Source organism: Emys orbicularis, chromosome 3 (genome assembly GCF_028017835.1).
Source record: "Emys orbicularis isolate rEmyOrb1 chromosome 3, rEmyOrb1.hap1, whole genome shotgun sequence".
NCBI lineage: Eukaryota > Metazoa > Chordata > Testudines > Emydidae > Emys > Emys orbicularis.
The window spans coordinates 179,285,747-179,299,070 of NC_088685.1; the positions used below are offsets into that span (position 1 = coordinate 179,285,747).

Consider the following 13,324-nt stretch of genomic DNA (forward strand, 5'->3'; position numbering starts at 1 on the left):
CTGTTTTGTATGTGTTTTTAGTACTCTAACATTACATTTCTGATCCACTTATACTGTGTGACAGGTTATAATATATTTCTGTGTGGCTTTTTATTTATTTATTTAGCATCCCTGTCTATTCTGGAGAGTTGCATCTGGACTCTGATTAAATACTGTAATGGATCCTCTATGCTGGCCGCCAGAGGTCACTCTAGAATCCAGGTTAAAAGTAGCATGGGGGCATATGGTTTCTGTCACATCCCCAAACAAGCTTTATTTAGCCTATATATTACTTTGGGGGCTTTCCTGCATAGAGAATTCTTCATCCTATGTATTACTGTACTTGATGTAGCTAAGTGGATCAACTAACACAAAACTAGTCTAAAGGAAGTGCATAGAAATAGTAGTATTTACCTTTTCCTTCCTCCAGGAAATTATTCAGCTGTACTATCCACCCCCAGTCCAAATATATATTTGGGTGCTCCTTTTCCATTCCAACAAGCAAAAGAGAAAGGTTCAAGAGAGAGAAATTGGCAGATGTATCCCATTCATTCTGCTTTTGTTAAAGAAAATCTGTTGACTAATTTTGCTGGATTTCTGTTTTAGTGAAATAGTGGAGTTCATAAAACTATGCTCTGAATAAAATATATAGTTTGCTGGTGTAAAAGCTGCCAGGATACTGTGAAATTGATGAGTAATCCTGTGCAAACAAAGTGAACCACCTGTGGTAAAGTTAAAGATCTTGGGAAGCAGATTGTCATTACTTTAGTAATTATACACAAACACTTCTTAGTAAAGTGGATTAGAATTTAAAGAATAGATCAGCTTTATGTTCCACTATGAAAAAGGAAAAGTGTGTTAATTGCTAATGGGCAGTAGCTTACACTGAGACACGTCACAGTTGAAGAATATGATATGAAAAAGACCTTTGATGAAATAATTTTAGTAATCATGTGACATAGACCAACTAAAATCCTTAATTCATTCCATGGAGAAAAAAGGCATAACAATGTTGATTAAGAACAGTATTGATCTTTAATCTGGTATTTCTTGTGTTTTTCTGATTTGTGTCAGTATTAAATGCACATGTTTGCACTTCCCCCCTTTGACATTGTATTTAAACAAATGATAAAAATATAACTGTTTTTTATAAAAAGTAATATTTGTGGGAGAATCATTTATGGGAGACTAGTTCATTTATCAGTATAATATGTATTTATATATTCTAAATGTATTTACAAGAATAACTTTAGCTGAGTAAGCCATTCTAGTCAACTGTCTGAACACATGTTTATAATTAAAAAAAATATTTTGAGTATATATTAGAAGTGCTCACATAACCTAGCCCTAGCAGTGCAAATGGTTCTGCTTTAATTACTGGTGCTGCTATAATTCTGTATTAGTAAAAGAATTTTTGAATTGCACATCATTAATAAATAAGACATCAGAAGCAGCATTATAGCCTTTGAAATGGCTTAGGCCCATATAAACCTTCCTGTTGTGTCAAGGTATTACAGGGGTCCCCAAACAGTTGGTGATCTTAAATACTAAATCTGCTGCAATACTGAGGCACTACGGGGTAGGTTAAGGATGAAGTTTCAGCCTTCATACTGAATGTCCTTGCTTTGTGGATTTAAGTCAGACCCTAAATCTCATTTGAATCTAGTTTAATTAATTGAGTAATGCATTAATTTGTGAATATATAACTCAGACATTTTTATAAGCAACATGCCACTTTTTCTTCCTCAATTGGAAAAAATGCACTTACAAACCCGTGATAAATATTTTGATATACAATCCAGTAACTGTGATAGTATTTGACATTAAGCTTTTTGGCTGTTTTAAGCTGTTTAATCAGTTGTAATATTGTTCACACTAAGAAATACAGTTAGCTAAGAAGTAAACATCATTTTGTGTCAGTAGTTTAAAAATGTGTTAACACTGGTTTGCTTACTTGTTCCATTTTTTATTTGCAGTTGAAAAAAGAAGAAAAAGATACATATGAAGAAAACATCCATTACCCCTTTCTTCTTGTTTTAACCAAACATGAATAGAAGATGAAATAATTTTTTTTAAAAGGACAAATTAAAACTAATTATATGTGTGTGTGATTTATTTTTTCTGAGTGGCTATCATAAAATATGATAAGGAAAATTTGTTTCATTTATTACAGTGAGGAAACCTTGTGAGACATTCTGTATGTCATTTTAAGAACTTATTTTTCTCAATTATATTTCCACCTTAAAAAATGATATGTATATATTTACAAAGCTCTACAGCTAGTTTTCCTTCTCTCTCATGCCTTTCAGCTTGCATGTTTGTTAATCTCTCTAAACATGATTTCTTTGTTTGTATTTGAAAACACATACATCATATGCTATGTGGTTGTATTTGACCAGTTGAAAGTACTAAAGCTTTCTCATTCACTTAGGGAGCAAATAGTTTCCTCAAGATCTTTAAAAAGTGCACACATCACCTCATAGATTTTTCTTTTGCCTTTCTTGAATTTTCCCTGTTGATTTTTCTATCCATGCAAAATTGAAATGTTCTAACTTGTTTTGGTGATTTCTTTTTTTCTTTTCTTTCTTTTTTTTTCTTTTTTTCTTTTTTCAACAGGGTACTTTTTTCCACTGTAGATATATAAGAAATTATGCATCAGACAAAAAGCCTCATAAACTGACCATTTGTCCTTTGGACACAATAGCTTGCCCAGCCCTCTGCTCCTCCTCTCCAATTATGTGTGATTAGTCTCAGTGTGTTGTGTCAAGAAGGGGGAGTGTGCTGAGTGCTTATTATCTGGTTAGGTACAAGAAGAGCACATTTAGGCTCTGACTATGAATGAAAAGTGAGCCTTTATCAGGACTAAAATCTAACTGCTGCTGTTCTACAAACCTCTCTTTAAAAATAGATCTTGTCCTAAGACATTCTGAACGCTATGGCAACTAGGGAATTTTCTTTTAAATGCAATCAAACAATCATCTTATTCAAACTAGGTGTGTATTGTGATATACTGTGGTTCAAATGTTTTGTAAATGTTTAATATAGCGCTGAGAAAGGACAGCTGTCCTACAAAGAAACATGATCATATTCTTCTTTTCTAATGGTTTAATAAAATGTTCTAATGATTTCTTGAAATAGCAAGCCGGATCTTTAAGGAATCCTGCACAATCTCTTTAACCAGAACACTTTTAGAATGGTAAAAAACCACAATTAGATACTTAGTATTGTTAAATGTGCAGTTTCCTATTGAAATACATTAAAACAATTACATTTGGTCAATTCTCTAACTCTCACATTTAACAAACTGAGCTGTATGTAAACCACTAGCTTATACAAGTTCTTTTCTCTTCAGTACTATCCTCAAACAAATTTTTTCATCACCAGTTTGCATGTCCTTGTATTCAACACTTTTTATGCTCCATTAGAGCACCTAGATGGATCTCAGAAGGCACAGGTCAAGTCGCAGTTAGATCATACATTTCTTTCTCACAAAAACTTGAATTGCAATGCCAAGTGATGGGCTAACATCACAATAACAGCAATTTATTCCTCTTTTGATAAAACAGCAGTCTATTCTCCGTATTAGATAAAGACCAGGGGCAATGCAAACCAGCCATTTATCCTAGTAGTTCAGCAGTAGATCTCCTTTATGGATGTTGTGGGTTTCATGTTCAAACTCTTGATAGAAGAATATTTTCTGATAAGAAATAAGGAGCATTTAGGAATAGTTTAAGGCTGTTGTAAAGACGCTTTTCATCAGTTTTTGTTCTGTTTGGACATACAGCAAAGGACATGTTTTCCCTAAGGAATGGATACAAGGAAATCTTTGTAACCAACAAAGAAAAGCCAAAGACATAGTGAAATATGAAAATATGAGATCCTGTCTGCTTTTATAAGACGGGCTTGAGAATATTCTCTACAATATAATCTAATAAAGACATATAGTTGCCAGAAATAAAACTATTGTAATTGGAAATGGCATATTTTGTTGTTTATTCCTCCAGGGAATAAGCAGGTTTACTAAAATGAACAGCTAGTTATTGCTTTTAAAAAAAAAACCTGTCTGTAGTGTTAGTACAAGGTGTTGCACTAGGTACTGGCTATCTTCCTTTAAGAGTCTACTTGATGGAGTTTTACCAAAGAACACATCTGGGGTTTGATTCTGCAAACACTTACACACTGGAGCTCAATAGTGAGTATGGCTACTCATGTGTATAAAAGCTTATCGGATTGGGCCCCTAATTTGTAATTTTCTACTGATAATCAGCATTAGGTTAAATATTTGTTCATTTCAAAATCTGTACTGTAAAGGTATACAGTTGGAGGGGTTTCTTGTGTGTGTATTTTAAGTATTGTTTTTTAAAGGACATCTCTCAGATTTACAGTCTTTAGAAGGTACAGTTGATGGGAAAAACTTTCTGATTTCTCAAATTTTAATAAAAAGGCAATGATTTTTTAATTAAGATGCTAAAGATCTCTGCTTAAAGATCACCAAAATAAGCTTATTAAAAATAAATGTGTCAAAGTCCTGTGTGTGTCCTGCCTTAACTGCCGTCTATATGGCCTCTGATACTGTGTATTTTTAATGTGATACAGATTGCTTCATTCTTTAAAGGAATATTAGGATTGCGTAGTTGATGTTTGTAAGGCACTCTGAAGATGGTATAAATGCTAAGTATTATTATTCCTATGTTATTTTCTTTGGCAGCCAATGGGAACATTTTCCGGCTATACAGAAAGAAGGACAGGAGACACTTGATATGGTCTGGGACTACCCAGCAGATAAAAGTGTACAGTGTAGCTAACTACATGATCATTTCAACATCTACCTGGGAGGGCTTCTGCAGGCCCCTCTCTTTTTCCATCCAGGTCCCCCAGGCTGGGACCTTACCATCCTCCCCCCACCCCTCCGAACAAGAGTTATGATGGGCTATAAGAAAGGGAGTTGGCTCCCTGCCATACCAGTCATAGGAGCCCCCGCTTCCCCCCATTTCACTCTTTTAACCAGCACCTCCTTTAAGTCCTTTACCAGGCCATTTATATGATCACTGTATCCCTTCCCTATGGAGCACCCGCATTGGGCAGCCACCCCACACTTACATAGTGAGTTGCAACATCATAGCCTAACTCCCTTCCCTACTCACCATAACAAAGCCCTTCCCGAACCCGCTGTGGGAAAGGCGAAAAAAGCCCCACTCCACCTTGGCCAATCTGATGGTAAGGGAAAAATTCCTTCCTAGCCCCTGGAGAAAGGAACAGCTAGTGTGATGCCCATAGCAGGTCCTGACCAAACCTGGTATTTTGCCACCTGCAAGAGGATGGAGGGTGGGTGCTGCTCCGCCTGACCTGGGAAAAAAGGGCTTCTCCCACCAGGCTTGCCCCTTTTCATGCCCAGTCTCTGGGGATGAGTCAGGGCTGACCCACGCCCCCTTTTGCAGCAGCTTCTGAGCTTTGCTCCCCATACCAGCCATAAAGCACTATTCCCTCTTTCCCAGCAAGCCAGAAAACTCCACCCACTACCTCCCACTTAAAGGTGCAGTGCGGTCATTAGACTGATGTAAGTTTTCCTTTACATATATCATGAACTTCTGATGGAGATTGCTTCTTCCTCCTTAATAAGATTAAAATGGCTGATCCTTGTCACATTAGAATCTGTTGCAATGGGGATGATTTTGTATTCCCTGGCAGCCAGCTATAATCTATAGACTATGAAATGCGAAAAGCAATACTGCTTATATGAAAGAAAAGTCCACTTCATCCAAAACATGTAATATATCTGTATTTGCATAGGAGATCTTGACAAAGGTACCTGAAAGAATGGGTGCGTGAACAACTTGCACAGTGGGGGTGCTGAGAGCCATTGAACCAAACTGTAAACCTGGTTTATGATGGAAACCACTTCAAGCCAGGGGGTGGGGCAGCACCTCTAGTTCCAGCACCTATGCGTGAAAGGTTATGATGCCAATCTTTTTGTTAACATTTTGATAGAACATATAAATAAAGCTTTAAGTGAGGAGAGCGTACTGAATTTGTGAGGAAGGATGGTCTTATCAATGAGGCACATGTCTCAGAGTCAAGAAACATTACAACTGATACCAGCTCAGTTGTAGAATTCCTGTGTGGCCTTGGGCGGGTCATATAGGATGGCCTGGCTGACATGCCTGTGTTGGGAGGGAAGGGGGAGTAAGATCCTGTACAGCCTCTCTAGACCTTGAGCGTGGCAATGTATGGGTAAGCAAGTGCTTCAAGCCCATTGCAGCTTCCCTTCACTGTCCCCCTGAACAAAAGGGCAGGGAGTAGGCAGAACCTTTGCTCCATTTGTGCCAACCAGTACCACTGATTTAGCATGAGGGGGAAGCAACCAGTAGTAATCTGCTACTGGCCAAGGCCTTGAGCATTTCACCCTGAAGCAAGAGAGTAGCAGCCACGTTCCTCCCCTTACATGGGGCAAATTGTAAATGCATGATTTAGCCTTCATCTTTTGGTGCCTCCCTTTACTTATCGTTAAGAATGGGGAATGAGGAATGGCTAAGCTGAATCAATTATTGCTTGCAAAGTGCTTTGAGAGCCTCAGGTGGAAGATGCTGTAGAAGTGATTTCTGTGGAGAGTAGCCATATCTGGTAGGTTTTCCCCCTCAGAATTGGCAGGGGCAGAATTTGTCATTCTGTACTTGTTGATTCTGGTTTTAGAAACAGCTCTTCACTGCCATATTTCAACAGCCTGAGGCCTGTCCTAAATTGACCAACTTATTTTAACAGATTGACAAGCTTGGTTTCAAATGCTAGCTTTCATTGTTATTATTTGTGTTATGATAGCACTTACAGGCCCCAACCAAGAGTGGGGACCCATTGTGCTAGGCACTGTACAAACCTAAAAAGTCAATCTATACACTGACGTGTCCACAATCTAAATAAATAAAGGGTGAGAGAGAGAAAATATCATTATTCCCCATTTTTCAGATGGGGGATTTGAGGTTAAGTGACTTGCCCAAAGCTACAGAGACACAGGTGTGTGACACAATCCAGAATTGAACCCAGATTTTCTGAGTCCCAGGGCTGTGTCTTAACCAGAAGATTCCTTTCCTCTCTGACCAGTGGTTTTTCTTCAAACAGCTGAATGTAACAAACTTCCTAAAACATTTTTTTCATTTTCAAAACATTTAGCCTTTTCAAGCTTTTTGCTTAGTCAGCAGCTGGATTACTGCCAAAAAACCTAACACAACGTAAGGGCTGGATCAGCGCTGGACATTTTCCATCTATGTCCAACAGGAACGTTGGATCTTCATTATCCTTAGCGAGTGTAATCTGGGTGGAAGGTAGAGGGAAGATGCACGAACAGTAGTCCAGATGGCATTCCACAGCCTGAGAAGATACATTTTAACCCATGAATCTGGGTTAAACTCAACAGATGCAAAGGCCCCAAAACACAAAAAGCTGTTGTGGCCAACAATGGTGGAACAGCAACATTTGTTAGCATAGAACTCTAATAAATAACAAATATTTGAAAAAGAAATAAACTTACATTTGCTGAATTTTTCTGCTGATACTGCAATAACAATATTGCAGATATAACAATAACAAAAATGCAATAACAATTGAAAAAGATGGCTTATTAAAACAAAACAAAAAGGGTGCTCTGTGTTAGACATATGCCTCATTTAGCTCTAAAATTTTGTTTCAGCATGCCAAGTTACTAGCAAAGAATAGATTTTAGCAATCTATTTGCTTTGTGCCCTGATAGCACATGAATTCTAAGAGGCTGTTATTTTTTCTCTGACTTCAATTAATGTACTTTTAAAATGATTAAACATATCATGCTGTGACTTCTAAAATGTCAACAAGCCTGTAAACTTGGGAGACAGGAATGTAATAAAATAGGTAATAGGAGATTCAATAGTTAATAGAGGCCCTGAAGTGTGAGTGTATACAGTAGCTCTATATTGGAAACTGTGCAAATGAAGATGGCTTAGTATTGCAAACTGAGGAAGAAAATTGTTTTTAATTAGCACCTTCATAAGAACTGCTGATTAATACTGTTTGGTTTGGTGAAAAGCTTTCAGCTGAGTAATTTGTACAGCCATTACAACAGTTTTGTTAGACCAGGACTCCTGTTGTTAAACACAAACAGCAGATGATAATGGTGGAAGATGAGTTTGTCATGTAACAATTTACCTTATTGAAAAAAGCTTTATGTAAAACCCAATACAGTAGGTACCAGCAGAAATCACATATTTTAAATCCTTCCAAAATTGCAGTGTGCCATGCTAGTGTGGTTTTTTTCATGGACTAGAAACAGATTTTATATCATTTATAAAATTATATATACAATTTAAAGGTGTTGTAGCATGGACAGACCACTTTACTGGTAATGCTTTACATCAGGACAGTAAAGTGCTAGCATATTTAAACACCTTCTAAGTATATAAAGTGGGTTTAAAAATTGAAATGTAATTAAGTAATATTGTTCACATGCAAATGTATGTGTGTGGCTTATGCACTGAAATTATGTTCCATGTTTGTGCAAGGTGTAGAATTTATACCCAAGGTTTTAAGGAGATTTCTCACAGAACAACTATTATCGACTGCTTTTGCTTAACGGTTTTTTCAATTGACAATTAAAAATAAAAACCCTTTATCCATATCTGGTAATATGGGAACATGCATATTTTAGTTACCCCCTGTAAGATGTCTAGTGCAGTGTATAGAAACAGAAGAACTTTTAGTAAATGAATAACAATAAAGGAATATGTGCACTAAATTATTACACTAACTAAGAATGGTAAGAACTGTAAATTATTGGAGTGCCGTAATAGAACATGAGAGTTTTTCTGTAGACAGGCCTTCGGGGTAATAACAAGGGTTGAGACTCACGACAGTGCCAAATAAGCTTTAGACAGCATAATAGTCTGCAAAGAAAAGCCACAGAGCACTAATGTGAAAGAAGAGCTGTCCACCACATGCAGCAAAAATCACCAAAGGTCATTTTATGGTAGCAATTGTGACATAAAATTGGTGGTCATGCTACATGTCTAATACTCAGCACAGCTTTATAAATGATGGGCCCCTAGCGATGGCTGTCATTAAGTGCTTTCATCATAATAAACTTTAAACTGTTGGCTTTATGAATCGCCAGCCAGCTTCAGCTGTTCGTTGGATGGAGCTTGCAGTGCCTTAAGTGTGACAAGGCCTATTAGGAACTGCAACCATGTTTCAAGCGTACTTGGCTTTCCCACTCCTGGGGTGATTGCTGCCTATTAACCGGCATCTGGGAAGATTTTCCTCCAGCAATCTCTGATCAAGAGCTTTTTTGGGCTTTGACCTGCATTTCCTTCAAGACTTTCTCTGAGGAGTTTTATAAGAGCAAAACTCCAGAGGATTTATAGCCACTTCTGATTAATACCTTTTCAGTTTTTCTAGCAACTCTCCCACTGCTACATGGAGAAAAGCTTTCATTGTTCCTAAGGTGCTTATTTGTGACCTTTTCTCTGCTTTCTGATTCCCTCTAACATGTTCTCAGTGAAATCCTAGGTGTGTAACCAAGACAGTTGTTGAAGTTGTTGCAGCTTTATATAGAGTGGCTTGTATATATACATATATTTTAAATACATAAATTTAGGACAGACTCCTCCCTTTTAAATTTCAAAATTAATATCACAGCTTACTAGCAATCCAGTTAAAAATAAGCAATTGCAACTCATTCGCGTATATAACAATTGATAGAATGCTCATTCCATCAAAGGTAAATACATAGCAAACACCCTAGGGCTCCAGCTGTGTGATGTGTGTGTGTGTGTGTGTGTGTGTATGTATGTAATATAAGCCTTTCCTTCAAACCACCTCCTTCCCAAACCCCTAGGAGAAGAAATGGGCCTTGTAATGTAACTGCACAGTTCATATATCTGTGCTCTGGCAGATCAATGGGGGAAGCAAGTTCCAAAGTGGAAAGGCCTTCATGGAGATTGCCTTGCCAGCAGCTCCCTCTCTTTTATAGTAAGGTTGCCTCTGCTTCACTTCCTTTGCTGACTGTAGCCAGGGCATCATGGCACTGGGAGAGTGGCAGTCCCTCAGGTAACTGGGTTTCAAACCACTTAGAGCTTTTAAAGGCGAGGGCCAACAGCTGGAATCTCACAGGTAGCCAAAGCAGCTCACAGAGCATTGGTGTAGTGTGCTCCCAGCATGACGCTCCTCTTGGTAACTGGCCCTGGCATTCTGCACCAGCTTCAGTTTCTGAGTGGTCACAAGATGTAGGCACATTCCAGTGGTCTAAAGTGCACCAGTAATTGCTACACTGTTGAAATATAAAGATACATATAAAGGTTTCATGAGCCAAATTATATTTTCATTATCCTTATGCATGTGAAGACTTTTAATTTCTATAAATCTTCCAGTAGCTTAGAATTAAATCATATTAGTGTGAATTATGCATGTTTAGGGATCACTCCTCTAAGAACTTGTAGTATTTAATTTACAAGGACTATACATTTTTCAAATCTTTTTAACAAGGAACTTTAACTACTTTGTGTATGAGAGAGAGAGAGAGAGAGAGAGAGTGTGTGTGTGTGTTTTTTTAAAAAAGCTCTCTGCTTTCTTCAGAAACCTTTATGGGTGACTCAGGTGGTGGTGTAAGCGTAAAAGCTTTCAATGTGTAAGAACCTGTCTAATACTCTTATGAACATCTCTTTTAATCCAAGTAATGTAATAGTAGAAGTTTTAGATGAATGTCTCAGATGTAGACAATTAACAAAATAAATTGCAAAACCTTTCAGAGATTCTTTTTTTTTTTTAATGGAGATATTTGAAAGGTCATTGAGTCCAGCCCCCTGCCTTCACTAGCAGGACCAAGTACTGATTTTTGCCCCAAATCCCTAAGTGGCCCCCTCAAGGATTGAACTCACAACTCTAGGTTTAGCAGGCCAATGCTCAAACCACTGAGCTATCCCTCCCCCCAATTAGAAATCAGCCAGAAGCACCTTGGGGTTCTTGGGTGTGGAGCAGAGTTTTTAAAGCAGAAGTTCCTATCGTGAAGCGCATCAGCTTCTAGTTATTCCAAATGAGGAGATAATAGCTGTTGTCATTAGACATAGTTGTGGACTTGTCTCCTCTGGGAGGCATATATGCAAAGTTAAATATTAATAATGGAAATAGGAGTCCTGATCTGAAATGCTTTGATCTCTAAACTGAATGTGAACAAAACCAAACAAGTAAACAATAAATAAAGGACATCAAAGTGAAAGAAAACTGAGCAGGAATACTTAGGTGTTTTAATTTACTATAATACTCATCGCTGAAACAATGTAACACTTTTCATGTTCAAAGTCCTTTTTTCAAACTGGCCAATTAACCCTCACAACAGCCTTATGGAAGAGTAATTAAGTATTTTTTTTTTCTCCCCTTTGCCCATATGAGGGAACTGAGGTAGGGAGGTTACGTGATTCACAGAAGGCGTCAGTGTCAGAGCCTGGATTAGAATTCAGGATTTCCTGATTCCCAGTCTTGAGCCTAAGCCACAGAACCACACCCCTCTCAGACTTTTTATACAAACCAGGTACTTGTTTTAGCCTGACAGCTGTGACTTACGCATGACAGATTTTATTTAGTATATACTGACCAGCTCAATGTTTTCTGAGCGATGTTACCACTTTTGACTTGAGCAAGAGAAGTAAGTATAATATAAACTATAAACTAGCATGTAGGGTGCATATTTCCAGAACTGTTTTAGTGCTCTCTCTCGTGTGTTTCAGGGGTCAGCCATCCATCTTCTAGGTGTTGGGGAAGGCCATTGGAAATATTGCAGGGAACTTTGTCATATTTTTGTGGAAAAACTGACTGGAGTTTTCTGTTCTGTGGGAATGCTGGATCTTCTGCATTCATTTCTTTGGGATTTTTTAACTAACTCCTTGACTGCTGGTTTGGCAGAAATCTATAGAAAAACAAGATTGACAATTTTGGAATATACACCATGTATCTCTAGAATCCTGTAGATGGTTCATTGTATGTCAGAAGCTTTAGGAACAGGCCCATACTTAAAACATGTTGAGAGTGTATTTTTAAAGAAACATAGGAAATACACTAATAATGTGCAAGTGTATTAACTTTTGAAACAATTCAAATGATGCCAAAAGAGGAAGCAAAGTGGGTGAGTTATTCTTCCACTCTCATGGGACAAGACACTGATGATTCAGCAGGTATCTTTGCAGAGGTCTGGTGCTGGTAGCGTGACTCCACAGCACCTCATAACAGGATATACGCAATCATGCTTTTATATGCCCATCCTCCAGCCTGGAGGCAAGACACCACCATGTAATTAAATAGAAATGGAAATATTGGGAAATAAAAAGGAAATAGGGCATGGTAAACCCCAATTTCCTTCCTGCTTATGTATTGTGACAGGAATGCTAGGAAACATGTGGGCATAGAGTCCATCCTGGAATAAAGAGCACAGGAAAGCATAGAAATCACAGGCCATATTGTACTGTGATTTACATGGTGGAGAGCAAAGATATGGGAAGGAAGTTACCAGTAATAGAGGTGGGGGACCGAAGCCTGAGTCCCGCTGCCTCGGGCAGGGGGGCCAAACCCAAAGTCTGAGCCCTGCCCCCTGGAGGCGGGGAAGCCAAAGCTTGAGGGCTTCAGCCCTGGGCAGGGTGGCTCTGACTTCAGCTTCAGCCTCAGGGCCCTAGCAAGTCTTACGACAGCCCTCGTGACCCCATTAAAACAGGGTCACAACCCACAGTTTGAGAACCGCTGCATAAAGCAATATGAGAACGGCAGGTTGATCATGACCCCCTGTGCTATAGGAAAGCACTTCTTTTACAAATCCCCTTTCAGCAGCTACACACTGCCTCTTTCCAAACCCTGGTATCAATACCCATTATTTTGATAATTGTCTTAAAATTGGTTTGAACTTGGGAATTATCAAAAAGAAGCATTACACCAGAGCCCATGGAAATTGCTTATGTAGCGAAGGCCTATTTGTATAAGATGGTTGGGTGTATGCCTTGTTTAGACCTCTCTGTGGCTTTCAGTTCTGCAGAAAAGGACCTAGGGGTCACAGTGGACGAGAAGTTGGATATGAGTCAACAGTGTGCTCTTGTTGCCAAGAAGGCTAACAGCATTTTGGGCTGTATAAGTAAGGGCATTGCCAGCAGATCGAGGAACGTGATCGTTCCCCTTTATTCGACATTGGTGAGGCCTCATCTGGAATACTGTGTCCAGTTTTGGGCCCCACACTACAAGAAGGATGTGGAAAAATTGGAAAGAGTCCAGCGGAGGGCAACAAAAATGATTAGGGGGCTGGAGCACATGACTTATGAGGAGAGGCTGAGGGAACTGGGATTGTTTAGAT

The 13,324-nt window shown here is 38.5% G+C and overlaps 1 protein-coding gene across 1 annotated transcript in view; it reads left to right on the plus strand.

Annotated features, from left to right (window-relative positions):
* CAMKMT (calmodulin-lysine N-methyltransferase) overlaps window positions 1-2,033 on the plus strand; it is a 377,333-nt gene extending 375,300 nt beyond the window's left edge. Inside the window, exon 11 of the mRNA XM_065401271.1 lies at window positions 1,956-2,033. Within this exon, the coding sequence (XP_065257343.1) occupies window positions 1,956-2,033 (78 nt within the window). The remainder of the gene's footprint in view (window positions 1-1,955) is intronic.
* Window positions 2,034-13,324: the final 11,291 nt, after the last annotated feature.